This window comes from Muscardinus avellanarius (genome assembly GCF_963383645.1).
Source record: "Muscardinus avellanarius genome assembly, chromosome: 15".
Classification (NCBI taxonomy): Eukaryota; Metazoa; Chordata; class Mammalia; order Rodentia; family Gliridae; genus Muscardinus; species Muscardinus avellanarius.
In genome coordinates, this window is record NC_137801.1 from 7,089,406 (window position 1) to 7,110,881 (window position 21,476).

General features: G+C 51.3%; 1 protein-coding gene across 1 annotated transcript in view; it reads left to right on the forward strand.

The window, feature by feature from the left end:
- The window catches only part of HPCAL1 (hippocalcin like 1), a gene marked incomplete at its 3' end in the record, with an annotated part of 100,862 nt that extends 89,558 nt beyond the window's left edge, over positions 1-11,304 (forward strand). Inside the window, exons 3-5 of the mRNA XM_080711171.1 lie at positions 5,691-6,089; positions 7,278-7,383; positions 11,207-11,304. Of these exons, the coding sequence (XP_080567297.1) occupies positions 5,712-6,089; positions 7,278-7,383; positions 11,207-11,304 (582 nt within the window). The 5' untranslated portion in view covers positions 5,691-5,711. The remainder of the gene's footprint in view (positions 1-5,690; positions 6,090-7,277; positions 7,384-11,206) is intronic.
- Positions 11,305-21,476: the final 10,172 nt, after the last annotated feature.

A 21,476-nucleotide genomic window follows, 5' to 3' on the forward strand; every position in this document is an offset into this window, starting at 1 on the left:
GGTGGGATTCAGCAGATTTTTCCGCACAGGGAACATCTAAAGCTCCCAGGGGCTGGGCTCAGCACACCCTGCAGGGACTCAGAGCGGAGCTCAAAAACAGAAAAGAAATACGCCAGCCTCATGGCCGAGGGCGTGACAGCGCCGCCATATTGCCACCGGCGGCGGCAGCAGCGAATTCACCAAGTCCACGACAGCTCCATCTGCGCACTCAACAACAGTGAGTCAAATTGCGGGCCCCAGAGGAGAAATCCCAGTACTGTACTCCCAGGGACTTGACCCAGTGGGGGAGTGGCGGTAGCAGAGATATCACACCATAGGAGAACGCACAATCTGGCACCCCCCATAGTCTAAAGCAGCCTCTATTGACTCCCTGGGTCTGAGACTCTGTGATACAACCCAGTAAAGGAGTAGTGGGGTCTGAGATACCACAGACTCGAGATCCAGAGCACCTTAAGTGAAGTCATAGTGACCCAAGGGAAGAACCCAGAGAAGGCACAAACTTCCTAAATCATGGGAAAGAGGAATAACAATGGAGCAATGAATGCCCACAACCCCACAACATCAGAACCCGATAAAACAGAAATTCAGAGATTTCTAGAAGATCAAATGAGGAAAATAACTGTAGAAATAATAGAGGTGTTTCGAAAAGAATTCAGAGAGAGCCAAAAAGAGATAAAGGATGCAATTAATGAAGTAAAGGCCTCAATTCAAAGTACAAACAACCGATTAGACCACATGGAGAATAGAATCTCTCTCTTAGAAGATGAGCAATTCAAAAATGAACGCATAGTTTCTAATCTAGAAAAAAATATCCGACAGCAGGAATCTGACATTGAAGAAATATGGGTCCATTTTAAGAGAGCTAACCTAAGAATAATTGGAATAGAGGAGGGAAAAGAAGGTGAAACCAAAGGGATCAACAATCTCTTCAAGGAAGTAATAGCAGAAAAATTTCCAAAAATAGAGCAAGAGGTCAATACACAGGTCCAGGAAACTTATAGAACTCCCTTTGGACAGGATCGGAGAAGAGGATCCCCACGCCACATAACTGTCAAAATGACCAATGTGGAAGCCAAGCAGAGAATCTTAAGGCAACAAAAACAAAGGGCCAAGTGACATTCAGAGGCAAACCAATTAGAATCACTCCAGACTTCCCAAACCAAGTCATGAGAGCCAGAAGGGCTTGGAGTAACATATTCCAAACTCTGAAAGAAAACAACTTCCAGCCAAAAATTTCCTACCCAGCAAAACTTTCTATCAAATTAGATGGGGAAATAAGAAGTTTTCATGACAAACAGAAACTGAAGGAATTTATGTCTTCAAAACCAGTGCTAGAGAAAATACTCAAAGAGATTAACTACAAAGAAGAAATAGGTAACACACACCAGAACCAGAGAAACAAGATTTTCCATCCAACAGACAACTAAGATTGGTTATCTGTGGAGATTCATTATTTATGTTAGTCTTTTACCTATCTCTAAATGGTATTGTTTGCTTTTATTGTTGTTAATTTTTAGGATTTCTAGTTGGAATATTAATATACCTTCAGATATAGCATTTGGAAATATTTTATCCCATTCTATCAGTAACTTTTAACTCTGTTTACATTGTCTTTAGATATACAATATTTTTTTTATTTTTTAGGGAGTTTATTTACCCTTTTGTTGCCTGTGCCATTGAAATCATATCCAAGAAATCACTGCCAATTTCAATGTTGTGAGGTTTTATGACCCAGATTTTCTCCTAAAAGTTTATAGTCTTAAGATTTATATTTAGGTCTTTTATCTATTTTGAGTTAATATTTGTATATGGTATTAGGTAAGGGTCCAATTTTATTCCGTTTCATGTAATTTTTATTTTTCAACAATATTTAGTTAAAAGATTATTATTTCCTCCACCAAATGTTCATGGAAACCTTGTCAAAAATAACTTGACAATATAGGGAAGAATTTAGCTCTAGGCTTTTATTTAACTCCAATGGTTTATATATCTGCTTTTAGAACAGTACTACACTGTTTCAATTATTGTAGCTTTATATGGTTTGAAATCAGAAAATATATATCTTCTAGCTTTGTTCTTTTTCGAGATCGTTTTGGGTACCTAGAGTCCATATTAGGATAGATTTTTTCTGAAAAATAAAGATATAAATATATGATAGTTTCACCTAAAAAAAAGAAAAAAATTTTCTGGTAAGAAAGAAAGCAAAAAGAAATATTGAAATGTTATCTTTAAGTCATCAAAAGCTTGGTATCAGACAAATGAAACTGTTATGTGAGATTATCATTTTTAATATTGGATAAATTGCTATAATACTAGATGTCAACCACTAAGCCAAGCATGGGAAGGAGGGATGGGGAGGGAATGGGGTGGGGATCGGGTGGGGGCTGACTGGGCGATGTGTGCATGTATGTCTACAAAAGTTTTTTTGTATCCCACTATGATGTATGAATACAGTGCACCAAAAAAAAAATATTTAGAAAAATAAAAAAATAAATAAAATAAAAATGGCTCTCCATCTTGGGACCCCTGCACTCTTCTGCTTCTGCATTCCTCTACTGTGTCTGGTCCTATGACTTCAAATAAGCCAGTCTTGGTGTCACACCTGTTTCGGCAGCAGAAGCCTTCTTTTGAGTGAGACCGGATGCAGAAGCAGGCCTAACGGTCACTGCTCTGATTAGAGCTGGGTCCAGAGGCCTCCATCTCCCCACTTCCTACCCATGCTCCCGCCGCCTTAGGAAGGTGCCCGGGGCTCCGGGGACACAGTTCAGAAGCCCTCACATGGTCTGGCTCCTGTCTCTGACACTTGAGCTCTCTCCCTTGCACCCCCAAAGAGGGTCATCCAGAGTACACTGGAATGCCGGCTTTGTCCCAAGCCTCCCTGGCCCCCAGGCTAGTGAAATCTGATGGTAGGTGTGCGTGTGTGTGTGTGTGTGTGTGTGTGTGTGTGTGTGTGTGTTGTTTGTTTTTCGGTGGTACTTGGGGTGGAACCCAGAGGCTTTTCTACCTCTGGGCTATACTCCCAGACCTATTTTATATATTTTTTGGAAACAGGGTCTCACTAAGTTGCTGAGAGCCTCACTCAGTAGCTGAGGCTGGCTTCGAACCTGTGCAATCCTCCTGTCTCAGCCTCCCAAGCGCAGGGATTACAAGCGTGCACCACCACGCCCGGCTTGTGTGTGTGGTTTTGAAAGATAATGTCAATCTTTCTAATACCCTTTTCTCTGCCCTATGCAGAGGCTATAAAAGGAACATTGAACATAATAGTTAAAGTCATAAAGATAAAAACATGTACATGTGAAACTAATACAACCTGAGACGGAGGCTTAGAAGGAAGAGAAAGTGCTGGGCAGTCTGGGGAAAGGGAATTTCTTCTTACCTTTCTTAACAGGGACCCAGTACCTGCTGTTTATTTATTTTTTATTTATTTACTTTTTTGGTACTGAAGTTTGAACCCAGAGCCATTCTACCTCTGAGCTACACCTCCAGCCCTATTTTTTTCTAATTTTTATTTTGAAACAGGGTCTTGCTAGGCTGATGAGTCTTACTACTTGCTGAGGCTGACCTTGAACCTGCAATCCTCCTGTCTCAGCCTCCCAACTACTGGCGTGACAGGCATGTACCACCACGCCCGGCTCAGTATCTGCTGTTTAGAATCCAGAAATGTAGAAGCAGCTCAAAGTGGTTTCCTCAGGGACTTGAGTAGAAGACATTTTCCGCACTCCCCATTCTGTGTGATTCAGAAAATAGTAAGCCATGTACTTATGTGATGGTTAAAGTCAGAAAATAAAAAGAGAAGGTGAAATGGAAGCTAATAAATGTGTATGGCAGTATCACCCCGGAGCCCACAAAGGCCCATGAGAACCGCTGTGGGCGGGGCTTTCAAATGGCGCGGGACCCCATTCCCACGAGCGCCTCAATCTTTACTATTAAAGTTCAGGGTGGCACTGACCAATTAATGTCATTCTAGATTCTTCTCCACCAGAGCGATTCCTCAAAGGCAAAATAAAGAAGAGGGTCCTCCCTTAATGTTTCTGACACCTCTCCTCTCCTGAGAATAAAAACACATCATGATGCCCAACTAAGAAAAGAAGACCTCAGCTGGGCATGGTAGCACACGCTGGTAATCTCAGTACTTGGGAGGCTGAGACAGGAGGATCGCAGGTTCAAGGCCAGCCTCAGCTACTTAGTGAGGCCCTTTGCAACTCAAAGAGACCCTGATTCAGTATAAAAGAACTTTTAAAAAAATAGGGCTAGGGGTGTTGCTCGGTGGTAGAATGCTTTTGGGTTCTAGTCCCAGAACTGCAAAAAGAAAAAAAAAATTATGTATATATGGCTGGGGGTATAGCTCAGAGGTAGAACACCCTTGGATTCACTCCCTAGTACTGCAAAAGAAAAGGAAGGAAGGCAGGCAGGCAGACAACAGATAGAGAAAAGACAGACAGACAGAAAGAAGCGGGGCATCACTCAGTAGCAGAGGGCCCCACTAAGTAGCTGAGGCTGGCTGAAAACCCAGATCCTCCTGTCTCCCATGTCCTGGGATTATAAGCATGTGCGACCATGCCTGGCTTAAGGAATTATTTTAATCCCTGTATTTTGTACAACCCCCAGGGAGTGCTTGACAGTGCCTCATTCCACTGATATTTATTTTTATTTATTTATTGGTGGTACTTGGAATTGAACCCAGAGGCACTGTACCCCCAAGCTGTATTCCCATCCCTTTCATTTTTTTGCTTTGAAACAGGGTCTTCCTAGGTTGCTGAGGCTGGCCTCGAACCTTTTATCCTTCATCTCAGCTTCCCAAGTACTGGGATCACAAGCATATGCCACCACGCCTGGCTTTCATTGATTTTAAATTGCCTATTTTTTAGCCGGGCATGGTGGCGCGTGCTTGTAATCCCAGCATTTGGGAGGCTGAGATAGGAGGATTGCGGTTCACTTATAGCCTCAGCTACTTAGTGAAGCCCTCTGCAACTCAGTGAGACCCTGTCTCAAAATAAGCAATAAAAACTATGACTGGGCCGGGCGTGGTGGCGCACGCTTGTAATCCCCGCGCTTGGGAGGCTGAGACAGGAGAATCACACAGGTTCGAAGCCAGCCTCAGCTACTTAGTGAGGCTCCCAGCAACTTAGTGAGACCCTGTTCCAAATAAAAATAGAAAATAGGTCTGGGAGTATAGCCCAGAGGTAGAAGGCCTCTGGGTTCCACCCCCAGTACCACCAAAAAAAAAGGGCTGAGGGTGTAGCTCGGAGGTAGAATTCCCCTGGGTTCCATCCCCAGTACCGCAAAGAAAGGAAAAAAACAAACAAACAAAAAAAAAAAAACCTAGGACTGGGGTTATAGCTTGGAGGTAGAAAGCCCCTGGGTTCCATCCCCAGTACCAAAACTTAAAAAATAAAAAAGTAAATTGCCTATTTCCCCCTACATTCTCAAAGTTGGAGCATCTCTGCCTGTGAGGGCGGTCTGTCTTGATTTAACCGGAGCATCCTGGCTCTCTCCATGGTACCTAGCAGGATGACCTGCCTTTGGGCAGGGGAATCTGAGACGGGCTGAAACGTGGTGCTTGGACAGTGATGTTCTTGGGTCCCCCTGGCCCATGGCATGGGACACACACGTTGCTCAGCAAGCTTGCTGCAAGCAGGTGGGGCGCCAGGCCCTGTCCCCCAGGTATCTGCAGCCACCGTGTCTTGCAGGTGTAGTCACCCCCGGCCGCCATGGGCAAACAGAACAGCAAGCTGCGGCCTGAGGTGCTGCAGGATCTGCGTGAGAACACGGAGTTCACCGACCACGAGCTGCAGGAGTGGTACAAGGGCTTCCTCAAGGACTGCCCCACCGGCCACCTGACCGTGGACGAGTTCAAGAAGATCTACGCCAACTTCTTCCCCTACGGCGACGCCTCCAAGTTCGCCGAGCACGTCTTCCGCACCTTCGACACCAACGGCGACGGCACCATCGACTTCCGGGAGTTCATCATCGCGCTCAGCGTGACCTCGAGGGGCAAGCTTGAGCAGAAACTCAAGTGGGCCTTCAGCATGTACGACCTGGACGGCAACGGCTACATCAGCCGCAGCGAGATGCTGGAGATTGTGCAGGTACTGCGCTCACTCGGGAGGGTGGGCTGGGGACACACGCACACAGGGCCCCACCAAGGCCACCAGGCCCCCGCGCCCAGCCTCTGGGCCCCGTGTTCACAATGACGTCAGGTCATTCTCGGCCACGATGCTGCCCGGCGCCTTTAGAAAGCGATCAGTGGTCACCTGACCTGGCCGCTCCTTAGGAGGACCAACCAGAAAAGCCAATGTTTTTGATCCCTTGCCATCTATCAGGGCCCACAGAGCCCAGCTGGTGAGTTTTTGTCTTTACAACCCTAGGAAATGGGTTGTTTTCTGCCTTTCACAAGATTCAAGGCTCAGAGAGGCAATTTCCTAAGAACTAACAGAGCCAGGAATGGCAGTTGAGCCGGGTGTGGTGGCACACGCTTGCAATCCCAGTACTCGGGAGGTTGAGACAGGAGGATCGCAGGTTCATGACCAGTTTCAGCAACTTAGTGAGACCCTGTTACAAAATAAATAAAAAACAGGGCTGGAAGCCGGGCGTGGTGGCTCACACTTGTAATCCCTGCGCTTGGGAGGCAGAGACAGGAGGAGGCGCAGGTTCGAAGCCAGCCACGCACGCTGACTTAGGAGACCCTGTTTGCAAATAAAAATGTAAAAATAGGTCTGGGAGTGTAGCCCAGAGGTAGGGCCTCCAGGAACCCCAGTACCACCAAAAAAAAAAAAAAAAAAAAAACCGGGTTGGAGGTGTAGCTTGGAGGTAGAATGCCCCTGGGTTCCATCTTCAGTACTGCAAATAATAAACAAATAAATAAATAAAAAATAGGGATGGGGTGTAGCTCAGAGGCAGAATGCCCCTGAATTCAATTCTCAGTACCAAAACAAACAACCCTGCAGATATGGATAGAGAATAAAGAGCCAGTTGTATATGCTCCTGTGACCACTGCCCCACTCCGCAGTCCCCGCCCCGCCGAAGGTCCCTCAAGCGCTGTCCTGGCACTATCCCAACCCCGCCCTGGCCCGAGACGCTCCCCCCCAAACCAGTGGAGTTGCTTTTGTGCTCTTGGAGTTTGCTTAAAGGTGGCTGGCTTCCTCTACTTGTCCTCTGCTTCCTGTCTGTGAGTTGTTCCTCCGAGTTGTGGCAGGGACCATCCTCCTAAGGAGGGGAGGGAGAACCCTGACCCGCTCACGGGAGCACCCTGAGCACTCCTGTGTCCTCCCCTGCAGGCCATCTACAAGATGGTGTCCTCTGTAATGAAAATGCCAGAGGACGAGTCCACTCCGGAGAAGCGAACAGACAAGATCTTCCGGCAGATGGACACCAACAATGACGGTGAGTCCACCTATGCTGTGTTGATGCAGCGTCCGGGTGGCGCACATGTGGTGGGGACGCCCCCTCTCCTTTGCAGCGGCTCAGCCTTGCGCAGCCCCCCTGCCCTCGTGCCAGGGACAAGCAGGAGTCAGTGGGGGATGCCCGTCCGGCACCCGGGCTCCCCCTTGTGGCTGTGGGACCCTGAGCATCTCGCTGGCCTCTGAGTTGCCTTACTTGTAGAATGGGGATACTGTGCTGAGCTTGGTAGCGCACGCTTGTAATCCCAGTGCTTGGGAGGCTGAGACAGGAGGATCACAGGTTTGAAGCCAGCCTTGACAATTTAGTGAGGCCCTCTGCAACTTAGACCATTTCCAACTAAGAAATAAAATCGGTCAGGGGGGCGGGGGTTAACTCAGAGGTAAAATGCTTTTGGGATCAATCCCCAGTGCCACAAAAATGAATGGGAGTACTGCTGTTTTTGTGGGTGCATTTGGCCAAAGTAGGGGGAGGCATGCTGGTGTTTCCTGGGCTGGGCCTGAAGGTATTGGACCAAAGGCCCCAGGTCATGGGATCCTGGGAAGCTGGCCAGGCCTCGCTGGCCTTACCTGAGATGTGAATCTCTCCAGATGCCTCAGGAGTCCAAGGGGAGCTCTGTCAGATGGTCCCTCTGTCCGTCTACCTGAACCTGTGACTCCGGGGTTATAACGTTATAACACTTCTGCAGAAAGGTCCGTCTTAGGAGGAGGGAGGAGGCACCAGTGACCATAAGGATGTGCCCCATCTTCTCCTCTGCACCAGCCCGAGGTCCTGGAAGGACCCCGGCGAGGGCCAGCCAGCCGCTGATTTTGCCCATCCGCCGGCTTTGACAAGCCCTGCCCCAGAACCCAGGTCGCATTTGTTTTTGAACCACTAAAGCAAGCACCATTAAGGAAAGGAAATGCTCCCTGGGTTGTGCTGAGATTAAAAGGAAGCTAATGCAGGAGAAAGTGCTTTTTGGAGTCTTAAGTGCACGGGGCAGGTGGGCTGAGGGCCCGGCAGGGAGGCCAGGCTGCAGGAGAGCCCAGGACAGCTAACGCGTCCCAGACGGCAAGGGGCCGGCTTTCAAACACGTTCCCACGGAAAACCAGACAGCCTCTTCCCTGGCGCCCGCTGGAAATGTGTTTTCCACTGTCTACTGTGCGAGCAGCATGGGCTTTGGATTCCAGCAGACCTATACTTGGCTGTGGCTTTCCTGAGCCTTGGTCTACTCCTCGGGGAGGTGGGCATGATGGAGCCAGTCTCCCGGGCTTGCCAGGTTTCAGGGGCATGGCATGGTGCCTGTGGGCTCTGAGCACAGGAATGGGCTCTCCTTGGACGGGGGCTGTGGTTCCTGACTTCACAGTGGCGTCCTGGGCCAGCTGCCTGGGCCACCCCGCTGAGGGCCAGCTGGACCCTGCTCTGTACGCTCTAGGCTTTTGTAAACTTGGACAGTGTATGCTGCTCGTGCCCAGGGGATGGAACACATCCTCCGGGGACTCTGGCAGCGGAGGATCCCAGACAGGCTGGGCGTAGCCGGGCAGGGCAGTGAAGGCGGGGCGGGGTGGGGAGCACAGTCCTCGTGACTTGGGCCTCTCTCAGGGGTCTGCTCAGGAACAGTTGGCACCCACAGTTTTTATTTTATTATTGTGGGGGGATGCTGGGGATAGAACCCCGGGGCAGTCTACCTCAAAACGACACCACCAGCTCTATTCTTTTTTTTTTTTTTTTTTTTTTTTTTTTGTAGTACTGGGAATGGAACCCAGGGGGCATTCTAGCTCCAAGCTACACTCCCAGTCCTATTTTTTTATTCTTTATTTTGAAACAAGTTCTCACTGAGTTGCAGAAGGCCTCACTAAGTTCCTGAGGCTGGCCACAAACCTTGAGCCTCCTGTCTCAGCCTCCCAAAGTACTGAGATTACAAGTGTGTGCCGCCATGCCTGGCTGGCACCAGCAGTGTGCCCCGCCTCCTCTGCCACCCCAGAAGAGGCTGGTTCTCGGAGCTTATGGCTGCCCCAGGGAACCATCCCCCTTTGCTATCTTTCCAGGCCCCACGTACGGGACAGATGGTGCTCAGGGCCTCCAACGCTCTGCCCACCTGTTCTCTGCCAGGAGGAGGGCCAGAGCTTTCAGGAGCTCCCCAGAATCGCTACATGCCCTTAGAGGCTTCCTGGGTCCCTCCATCCGGAGGCCAACCTGGCTGACCCCGCCATCCTTGGCTGCGGGCTGGGAAGGCCCGAGGTGCAGGAAGGGGCCTGGTGCTCCCGCGGGGCCTCCACACAGTCGAGGCAGTGCATCTGCTGCCGAGGGCCCCAAGGCGCTGGGCCGGGAGAGGCTGGTCACAGAGCCTACGGACTGCACTGAGCAACGAGCCGGCAGCCGCTCTCTGCAGGTGGTGGCACACACCTGTAATCCCAGTTCTTGGCAGGCTGAGGCATGAGGATTGCAGGTTCGAAGCCAGCCTCGGCAACTTAGCAGGGCCCTCACCCCTTGGCGTGGCTAGTCCGCTCTTTCTAGTGCTCCTCCCGCTGCGCCAACATGGCAGAGGCAGGAGGCAGCCCGGTGAGCCGGGGCAGGGCGACTCGGTGCCGCCTCAGGACCAGTAGGTCCTACCCTGAGTTATTTATGGGTTAGGGCAATTGCCATATTCTGTCTGGCCTATGCACCTCCTTCTTTTCTTTCTTTCTTTTTCTTGGTTTTTTCTTTTTTTTTTTTGTATTGGGGATTGAACCTGGAGCCTTCTACCTTTGAGCTATACCCCTATACCTTTTTAAAAATCTTGAATCTTGAATAGCTGGGCGTTGTGGCCCGAGCTTGTAATCCCTGCGCTTGGGAGGCTGAGACAGGAGGATCGCACAAGTTCGAAGCCAGCCTCAGCTACTTTGTGAGGCTCTCAGTAACTTAGTGAGATCCTGTTTCCAAATAAAGTATGAAATAAGTCTGGGAGTATAGTGCGGAGGTAGAAATCCCCTGGGTCCCACCCCCAGTGCCACACAAAAAATAAATAACATAAAAATAAATAAATAAATTTTGAGAAAAGGTCTTGCTAACACTGGATTCCAATCTGTGGTCCTCCTATCTCAGCCTCCCAAGTACTGGGACTATAGGTATATGCCACTACGCTTGGCATGTATTTCTCTTTTCTTTTCTTTCTTTCTTTCTTTTTTTTTTTTTTTTCTGTACTGGGAATGGAACCCAGGGGCATTCTACCTCCAAGCTACACCCCCAGCTCTATTTTTTATTCTTTATTTTGAAACAGGATCTCACCGAGTTGCCAAGGGCCTCACTAAGTAGCTGAGGCTGTCTTTGAACCATGATCCTGCTGTCTCAGCCTCCCGAATGCTGGGATTACAAGCGTGCACCACCACGCCCGGCTTATATTTCTTAATAAGTAAAGTGTGAGGTGACCCACACTTGTGATCCCAGTACTGGGAGGCTGAGACAGGAGGATCTCAGGTTTGCAGCCAGCCTCAGCAACTTAGTGAGGTCATCCACAACTTAGTGAGACCCTGTTTCAAAAATAAAATGTAAAATAGGGCTGGGGGTGTAGCTTGGAGGTAGAATGCCCCAGAGTTCAATCCCCAGTACCACAAAAACAAAACAAGAAAAAAGTGTGGGTGATTTCAGCAAGAATCCAAGTCCCCCTCCTCCCCCAGGGCAGTGGTCCTCCTGGGTGTGAACTTGGAGAGTCGGGTGTGTCGCAGAGACTGGACACTGGCCACTTTCTAGAAGGCTCAAGACTTTGACCAGAGGCGACATCCCTGACTTGAGTATTGTTCTCTCCTCTTTGCAGCTGGCTAATCCAGTGTCTCTTGTCTCCATCCCGCAGGCAAACTGTCCCTGGAAGAATTCATCAAAGGTGCCAAGAGCGACCCGTCCATCGTGCGGTTGCTGCAGTGTGACCCCAGCAGCGCCAGTCAGTTCTAAGGGACGGGCCTCCGGACAGTTGCAGAGAAACACAGGCTTGTCTTGTCGTTTTCAGCTTTGCTTGCAAACGTGGATGCCTCCTCAATCACCCCTGCGTTCCCGGGACCGGGGCCAGGCAGCACGTCACTCTCCCACCTCTGCCTGACCCGTGCAGCGTCCTTCCCCTCCTGCCCGGCCCGGTCCCTTCTTCCGGGGTGACCCCCAAGGATGTGATTCCACGCAGGGTCCAGCGTTCTCAGCTCCAGGACCCCTCTGCGCCCGGGGGGAGCCCAGAGCCAGCAGAGGATACCAGGCAGGACTTTCCAGGGTCATGTTGAGGCCAGCTGACTTCTGTTCCGATTCCAGATGACTTTGTGGGACAGGTGGGGACAAAGACAGGCGGAGAGTAGACAGACAGGCCCTTCCCGTGCATGGCTCGACTTCCCTGGTTCATCTTCTCTGACCAAAGCTGCTTGCACGTATATATACTGTGGTCTCCTTTCTTTTACTATATAAGTTATGTGTATGGTGAAGTAAAATGTCCCGTGTAGGTCCCGTATTTAATGCCTCCGATTGCCTTTGACGCATGGTCCCCTCGTGGCCTGTGACCCCTCCGAGCCTGGTTGTTTCGTGGTATTTATGCATTCTCCAGCTGCCCCGTTCCCAAGGGAACGCATGCAGGCCCGGGGCTGCGGAGACCCTGCATCCGTGTCCCGAATGCAGGCGTTTGTGTGTGATCTGTCCTCCCCGTTGATGGGTCTGGCATTTCCGATATTAAAATGATCAAATAAGCAGTCTCCCGAGTTCATTGTCGTGGGGCATGGCCGCCGCGCTCCCCGGGAAGGGCGGATCCGCTGGGCCCCTCCCGCCCCTCCGGCTGGCACCCTCTCTGTGAACCTTGTGTGGCCTGTTCTTCAATCTGCACCTGATGCCAAGACACACTCATGGAAGTCAACGCTGAGTGTTCTTGGCAGGTCTGGCGCTTCTGCCTCCCTCCCTCACCCTCCCTGGTCTCATGAGCAAGGTAGCAGGAAAGCCATAGCCCAGAGGAGAGATGGGGCCCGGGGGCCTTGGTGCAGCTGGCTTCCTGCCCTGGCTCCTCTGCCACTGTCCATTCCTGGTCCCTGCGGCAGGAATCCCACACCAAGACACTTCAGCCATAGGGATGTCTGTTCGTGCCCACAAGTCTGAACACCATGCATCATGGGCTTGACTGAACAACGCCCTGGGGGACCCAGGTTCCTTCCCACCCCACCCTCAGCCGGACTGGACTCTGGGGTCCCTGTGCCCACCACGGTCTGGGGCACCCAGAGGCAGGAAGATAAGCAGCCCTCCGCCCTTCCTTTAAGAGGGAGGAAGACATTCTAGAATTCTCCCTGCTGTCCTCACTTCTCATCAGCTGAGACCATGGTCCCTGTCCACACCCAGGCCGGTGCCAGCCCAGATGACTGCCAGATGCCCAGAACTGGCCTGGGCCAGGCAGGGTGAGTCCTTGGCTGGAAAGTGCCCACCTTCCCCAAAGGGCAGGAGCCTGGAAGAGAAAGAGGATTAAGGTTCTGTTGCAAAGAGGGACGCCTGCAATATGTCCCGCCTGCCCATGGCCATGGCTCCTCTGTGCCTCCGAGGCATGGAGGGTAAGGGACAGCTCAAGGTCGGGGTGTAGAGCGCGTGCTGGGAGCTTCCTCTGCAGGCTCCAGTGATGGTGGCCATCTTGTTGATTGTCATTTTAACACCTCTTGAGATTCCGCGTCTCTTAATAGAAAGGGTGAGTCTGTCTACAGATTGCCTTCTTATGGGACTGTGAGGTTCTTTCTTGGTAAAACTCCTCTCTGACCCACAGGCCCTGAGCCTTGCAGGAACCAGGCAGGTGCAAAGGGCAAGGCGAGGGGACTGGGTCGATTCCGCTCGCTACAAGGCAAGAAGATACCTTTGGCAGCTCTGTCTGGCCTGGAGGAATCTAGTGAGAGGCTGGAATTTTACAGAATGTAACCGGGACTGGCAAAGGTCACATCGGAGGTGCCGGTGGGGAGGGCTGTGGTTACCATGACAACAGAGTCCAGGGGAAGTGAATTGGAACCAGCACCATGTGAACCAGGGCTCTCCAGAGGAACAGAGACCACAGGAAGGAAGGAAGGATGGATGGATGGATGGATGGATGGATGGATGGATGGATGGGCAGATGGATGGATGGATAGGCAGATGGATGGATGGATGGATGGATGGATGGATGGATGGATGGATGGATGGGCAGATGGATGGATGGATGGGCAGATGGATGGATGGATAGGCAGATGGATGGATGGAGGGACAGAGAGAAGGATGGAAGCCAGGCATGGTGGCATACACCTGTAATCCCAGTGCTTGGGAGGCTGAAACAGGAGGATAACAAGTTCCAGGCCAGGCTCAGTAACAGCAAGACTCTCTGCACTCTAGTGAGACTCTTTTTCAAAACAAAAAAATAAAAAGGACCATGGGAGGTATAGCTCAGAGATAGATTGCCCCTGGGTTCAATCTCCAGTACCACACACACACAAAATGGGCGGGTAGATGGATGAATTGATTGATCATAAGAAACTGGATTTAGTGAATGCAATTACCGAGGCTGAAAGGTCCCAGGATCTGCAGTCGGCAGGCTGGAGACCCGAGATTCAGCTGACAGAGTAGCTTCGGTCCACAGCTGGAGGTAGGCGAGGGGTCCGTGTCCATGCGCCACTGTGGGACAGAGGGCAAGCTCTCCTGCTCAGCGTCTTCTCTGCTCAGATGGACTGGGGGAGGCCCTCCCACATGGGCGGGCCATCTGCTTCACTCACTACAGATTGTAAGGTTAATGCCAACCAGCAACACCCTCACAGACACCCACATCAAAGTGCCACCTAAGGTCTGGTGCCCTGCGACCGTCAGCAGATGAACCGTCATGACTGCTTCTGCCCAAATGTGGAAGACTCGATCTGGGGGTCCCAGTGGACTCTGGCCCAGCAGGAGCTCACTGGAGCCAGTGTGGTTCCTCGGGGAATTTACTGCCATTTGGGAAAGCGCAGAGCCCCCAATGGTGGCTATCCACCGAGAATTCAGATCATCAGAGAGGAAGGAACCCGGAACGAACCCCAAACTTTCCTCCCAAAACTGTCCATGCCAGCAACCCGGCAGGAATGGTCTCGGGCCCTTTGTCAGGGAGAAGTCTCTACCGGAGTGAGGTGTTAGAGCGCCCCCTCCAGGCCCGGTCCCTCCTTGGTAATCTGCAAGTGGACTTGGGCCGGCCGCTGGCCTTCACGCCCCTCCTCCCGTGGCCTCTCTGCTCTCCGTGTCCCTGATACCCTGGCTCTCTGCTGTCCTGCACACCTCCAGCTGGTTCAAGTTCTTGGGAGTTGCGCTGTATTTCTTACGCTGCTGACAGAAGACCTTATAGCCTACACGCCCGACCAGGCTGTGAGCGTGGATGCGGCAGAAAGAACCTCAAGAAGATGGCTCTGGTTCCAGCCTGCACCCCTCAAAGCTTTCTTGGAAATCTGTGTGTGTGGTCCCTCCCTGGAAACAAGATCTGAAGGTGGCTCTTCCTCCTTCCTATGTCTGGACTGACCTCCCCAGCCCCGCTCCTTGCTCCATCCTGCCAATGGCGGGAGCTGTGCCCATGTGGCCTGGACAGAGACCTGGAGACCCAGGAGCAATCCCAGCTTGGCTGTGAATGACCCACGTGCCCCTGGATAAGGCGTCTGCCTGTGCCTGTGAGTCGCCAGTCCTGAGAGCTGGGGTGCCTGCCCAGACGGTTATACCAGCCCGCAAAGAGAGGGACAGCAGGGGCAGGACTTTGGGCTCCAGCGGGCGCTGAGCCTGGCTCCCCCAGACCCTGGTGTGGGGCGTGAGGCAGGGGCCAGTACTTTGGGTGGATTAGAGAGAGCATGGATTGGGTGTGGGGGCAGGTCATTCAGATCTGTGGTTACAAACCATGAACGGGGCCCCCCGGGGAGGGAGAGGCCAGGCAAGGCCATCAGGTGCTGCATGGGCATGGGGAGGGACTGGGGTTGCCTCCGGTAACCATGACTCAGGACCCACTGCAGGGACAAGCAGAGCGAGAGGAAAGCGGAGGGGCGGGTTAGGGACACAGTGGGGGCCGGGCCTGGCTCAGTGGGGAGCTCTGGGTCAGGGGGCCGCAGTCCCCAACCCTCAGCTCCCTGCTAGTCCATCAGTGTTTGCCAATGCGCACTTGATCATGCCTTAAACACGAAGCGCTGCTGCCCCCTGGTGGCTGTAGCCAGGAGGGCCGTCCAGGCTCAGGTGTGCCCATCTCTAAGGCCTGGTCTTAGAGCTTTGAGCCTGCTGGAGGTAGAAACTTCCGTAGACCCCGTTTCAAAATAAAGAATAAAAAATAGAGCTGGGGGTGTAGCCCGGAGATTGAATGTCCCTGGGTTCCATCCCTGTATTGCAAAAAATAAAACAAGTGCCAGTTACACATGGATTGCAGAGAAGCAACAAATAATTTTTTCAGTTTATGTGCATCCTAGGCAGTATCTCCTATTTTGATTTGATAATCTGGTTGGGAATTTGCCATTCTAGTTGGAAAGCTACAAAGCTAAGCTTAGACAGCCCCAGGGCTGCTTAGAAAGTGGGGAGTCCTGTGAGCCTCTTGCCCAGAGACTGATTCCCAGCTCCGCGGCGCCTCCCTGTGGCTCCCCCTGTGCAGAGCAGCTCTTGGGCAAGGCCTGGCATGGGGGGCTCTTCAGACTCCACCTCCGTCACCCCTTTGGCCTTTGATCACCAGCGCTCCAGCGCCCTGCCCTAAAGCCAGCAGAGGAGGCAGATAAAAGCTCCCGACTCCCACCAACAGCAAGAATCTCCCAGCTATTGGCACTCAGCGAGCTAAATTCTGGGTGCCATTGACTCGCCCTTGAAACAGGGGATCAGGTTCATCTGGGACTGTCAGTTCCGGGCTCAGTCTACAGCAGAAATGGCTCCAGGTGTCAACCTGGGCCTGGGCGGAGCTCCAGAGCCAGGTCCTCTGGGCTGCCCCTGCCTGCTGCCACCAGCAGGGGTTGCAGTTGGGAGTGAGAAAGAGGACTCATTCAGTGACTGTCCTTCTTCAGAAGTGGCCAGTGAGCAGGGACCCTTAGTTATCCGGTCCTTCTCTCGATTCACTAGCTAACCTTGCAAGAGCCGCTCGGCCTCTCTGGGCACCTCCCATCTATAAGAGAAGAGGCTGGGCCAACTCCGCAAAGGCTTTTCTCCAAATGGCACCCTATCTTGTACAAAACTGGAGTGAACTGGGTGTGGAGGCGCACGCTTGTAATCTCAGCATTCGGAGGCTGAGAGAGGAGGATCGTGGTTCTCTGCCAGCCTCAGCTACTTAGAGAGGCCCTCTGCAATTCAGTGAGACCCTGTTTATTTTATTTCAAAATAAAGAATAAAAAATATAGGGCTAGGGTATAGCTTGGAGGTAAAATGCCCCCTGGGTTCCATCCCCAATACTGAAAAAAAAAAAAAAAAAAAAAAAAAAACCTGGACAAGGCAGGGAGGGGAGGGCCCTCTGCCCTGTGCCCCTCGCCCTCAGGGAGAGGCTACTTGGCCTTGGTCTGATCTGTGGAGAGCCTGGTTTGGAAAGGGTTGACTCACACCACCAGGGGGCCGGTGGGTCAGCCAGGAGCTGGAGACGCTGTAAAGGCATGGTTGCTGCGGGCTGACCACAAAGACAGTACCATTCTCGAGCTCCTGATCAACACGGCGCAGGGCAGGCAGCCCCTGGGGAGGAGGGAGGAGTCGACCAATCGCTGAATTCCAGTGGGCAGAGCATTGTCGATGGCTCGCAGTGGGTCTGCAGCTCCCGCTGGCCTCGAGAGCTGGGCTGGCATGGGCCAGTCCTCTAGACCTCTGTAAAGGAGAGGCCCAGAACTCTCCAGCTCCCTCCGGAGCCAGCCTGCCTGCCCAAACACTATCTCCAGCCGCCTACAGCAGTGTGCGGGTTTGAATGTTGTTGGGCCATGGAGTCTTGGAGCCTGTCCCGTGTCACCCGGAAGGCCTGTTTTACAATTCTGTGCGGTCAGTAGCCTATCTGTGCACCCAAAGTACGGTGTGGAGAACGCCCCTACTCTTTCCCAGGCCCAGAAGATACCGCTGCTGACGGTTTAAGTTCTCCCAGAAACGTCCTGGGCATTTTAAGGACATACACGCACACATAGCTTGGTGGGGTTTGATCTGCTGTTGCTGTTTGTGTAAATGGTAGCACACTTCCGTGTTCCTCGCCCGCTGTTAGTGCTTAGTGTAGCTTGAAGACTTTTCCAATCAGTGCACACAGATCTGCCTCACTGCTTCACAGCTAGTACCTAGGGTATATTTCTTTTTTTAAACACACATTGTTGCTGGGTGTGGTGGCGCATGCTTGTAATCCCTGCGCTTGGGAGGCGGAGACAGGAAGCCAGCCTCAGCTGGCTTAAGAGACCCTGTTTCCAAATAAAAATATAAAAATAGGTCTGGAAGTGTAGCCCGGAGGTAGAAGGGCTTCTAGGAACCCCAGTATCCCCTCCCAAAAAAACCCCACATTGTTAATAACAGTGCCACAGAGTCCTAAGAATATTTCATCAGAGATTTTTGTGTGTGTGGTACTGGGGATTGAACCCAGGAGCAGTCTACCTCCAAGCTCTATACCCCACTCCTTTTATAACAAAAATATTTATTTTTATAAATGTTAATAAAATATTAATAAATAATAATGAAAACATTTTATTTTTTAAAAAAAGAGGGCCCCAAAAGTTGTTGAGGTTAGTCTTGAACCTGTGATCTTTCTATCTCAGTCTCCCAAGTACTGGGATGACAGGCATGCACCATACTGGCTTTATCAGAGAAATTCTTAAAATTGATAAGTCAAAGATAACATGAAGCTGGGCTCAGTGGCAAGGCCAACTTCAGGGACTTAGTAACTGTTTAAAAAAAAACAAAAACAAGCCGGGCGTGGTGGCGCACGCTTGTAATCCCCGCGCTTGGGAGGCAGAGACAGGAGGATCGCGCAGGTTCGAAGCCAGCCGCGCGCGCTGGCTTAGGAGACCCTGTTTCCAAATAAAAATGTAAAAATAGGTCTGGGAGTGTAGCCCGGAGGTAGAAGGGCTTCCAGGAACCCCAGTACCACCAAAAAAAAAAAACAAAAACAAAAACAAAAACCCAATAGGGGTATAGATTAGAGGTAGAATACCCTGGGCTCAATCCTCAGTAATAAGTATATAAATAATCTTTGAGCCTGTTCCTCTAACTTCCCTTCCAGGGTGTGGTCAGCAGGCCCGCCCATCCAGTATAGTAGGCGCTTATCTTTGCCAATGAGATTAAGTAGAAAAATAAGCATTTCTTTTGAGGTTAAAAAAATCTCAAGTTCAAAATAGGTGTGGAGACACACACACACACACACTGATCCCAGTACTTGGGAAGCTGAGACAGGAGGATTATAGGTTGAGACTCAGCAACCTAGCAGGACCCTATTTCAAAAATAAATAAATAGATAGGCTGGGCGTGGTGGCGCATGCTTGTAATACCCGCGCTTGGGAGGCGGAGACAGGAGGATCACACAGGTTCGAAGCCAGCCGCGCTGGCTTAAGAGACCCTGTTTCCAAATAAAAAGTGTAAAATAGGTCTGGGAGTGTAGCCTGGAGGTAGAAGGGTTTCCAGGAACCCCAGTACCACCTAAATAAATAAAATTAAATAAATTAATAAATAAAGACTGGGGGCATGGCTCAGAGGTAGAATGCCACTTGGTTCAATCCCCAGTAACATTAAAAACAAAAAAAACCCTCTTATGTTTAAAGTTTTATTTTATTGTGAACTGTATGCTTATGCCTGACTCCTTTCAACTGAGTTTTTCCTTTCTGGGTTTATAGAAGTTTAGTGTACAGAAAACTAGTCCTATTCATGTGTGCGGTCATTTGCCGTTTATCCCTTACACCTCTGACTTCAAATGCTTCCACAGTTCTTTGGTCTAACCCGTTATATTTGAACTGTCATTTATCAAGAATGTACATATTTTATTTTTCCCAGTTGCCCCAACACTATCCCATCACCAGAGTCTGGGACGGGACTCAACAATCCTATTTTTTCGTGCTGGGGATTGTACCCAGGGGCATTCTACTTCTGAGCAATACCCCCGGACCCGTTTTTTATTTTGAAACAGGGTCTTACTATAGGCATGGGCCACCACACCCAACCCAACAACCCCCTCCCCTTTTGTAGTATTGGAGATAAAATGCAGGGGCGGGCGGGCATTCTACCTCCAAGCTACGCCCCCGGCCCTATTTTTTTTATTCATTTTGCAACAGGGCCTCACTAAGCAGCTGAGGCTGAGGCTGACCTGAAACCCCCCAGGTGATCCTCAGGCAGATGTTGGCTCAGACACCACAGCCTTTGCCCTTGACCAACAGGTCCGCTTCCCAGGCTCCCTCCCTCATGACATTTAGACATGTAAATGCAAAGTGGGGCTCCAGAGCTGTCAGAACAGTGCCTGGTGTTCGCTTCCCAGGCTCCCTCCCATGAGGGAGGTGCAAGGAGACTCCAGCACCGTGTGTGTGTGTGTGTGTGTGTGTGTGTGTGTGTGTGTGTGTGTGTGTGTCTGTCTCATCCCCAGCGGGCGGTGCCATCCTGAATGACATTTAGACATGTAAATGCAAAGTGGGGCTCCAGAGCTGTCAGAACAGTGCCTGGTGTTCGCTAGCCAGCGGGCCACAGTTCCACCCCTCCTCCCAGCCCGCTAGCCTGGGAGTTCTGGGGCCAGGGAAGGCCCTGGCCTCAACAGGGGCTGGGCACGCTGGCCGTGCCAGGCTGTGGTCAGGGTGGGGGAGCTGCAGGGTGAGGGCCCGGGATCACCTGCACTCCGAGGCCTGCACTGGACTTTTACCTGACTGACTACAGGTGGCGTTTCCAAACCTTTAGTATCCTTTCCAAACCCCCTCCTCTTTTTGGTGTTAAGCGCAATGCTGCTGCTGAGTGATCTGCAGAGCTTGCAGTTTCTTTTAAGGCCCCCAAATTCTAGGCTTGGTGTCTAGCACATGGAACATACTCCACACCCATTCCTGTTGACTTTAAAGGAGCCCCAATCCCGAGCACCTGCCCTAGACTTGCAGGAGGCAGGTGGGCTATCACTAGGCTGTGTCTTCCCCATTACCTGGGTCCAGGGGAGACCAGAACCGGCGGCAAGCCCAACATGAGCCAGGGGAGGCTCTCTAGAGGAAGGCACCAGGTCCCTCTCCCTAACTGGGGCAGCATTCCCGGCACAGCTGGAGGCTCCTTCCTAGCAGCTGCGACAGCTTCCACCTCAGGAGAGCAGGCCCCCGCGCCTCCCCGGGAGCCCCTTGCCCTCCTTCCCTGCCCCTCTGAGGAGGATGGCGGGACACTCAGTGATTCTTAACTGCCTGCTGACTTTCACTAGAGCAACGTTTTACATGACCTTCACCCCTGCAGCTATGGCAGAGTTTTCAAAACACCCATTTTGGGAGTTATACAGTATGAAAACCTAGCTTTTGGGGGGGAACAGGGGAACATAAAGGCCCAGTGGTCAGTCAGACAAGAAGGTAAACATCTACACCAAGTAATTGCCGTTGTTAATTTAGCACAGCAAGTTGACTGCCAGATCCTGTGCTGTATGGATCTGATCTCATAGAGCAGGTGTTATAAGCCTAAGTCAAGGGTGGAAAGGCGCACACCTGTGGTTTCTGCAGGCAAGGTTCAAATGGCTCATGTCCCTTCTGAGTGCTGGCCAGGGCAGGACAGGTCAGTGAGGCTTGTGGCACCCCTCAACCAGGGGCACCGGGCACCCGAGCTCACAGCCAACTGCAGGCCTCAGGGTGGCGACCGCGCTGCCCAGCAGAGGACATGCCCGTCCACCCATCTGTGCCCCTACCGAGGTATAGGCTGGACCCACTGAGAGTCCACAACACAGGACCTGTAAACCACCCGGAATGAGCGCACTGGAAAAAACCCCTCCATGCCTAATTATTTCAAGATACTTTATTTTCAAAACAGGTCACAACACTAAGCTGTTGGCCCGTTCTGCCATTGTACAAGCTACAAATGCTTGCTCAGCAGCTGAGGGACGCTCTTTAGAGTAGCGTATTTGAAAAGTGAATAAAAATCCATATAAAACAAATATTCAAAGTTTCCATAGGAACACAGATAAGTGTGACCCCCAAGCTTCTAGTTTTCCATATTGCTGCATCTGTGCCAGCCCTACT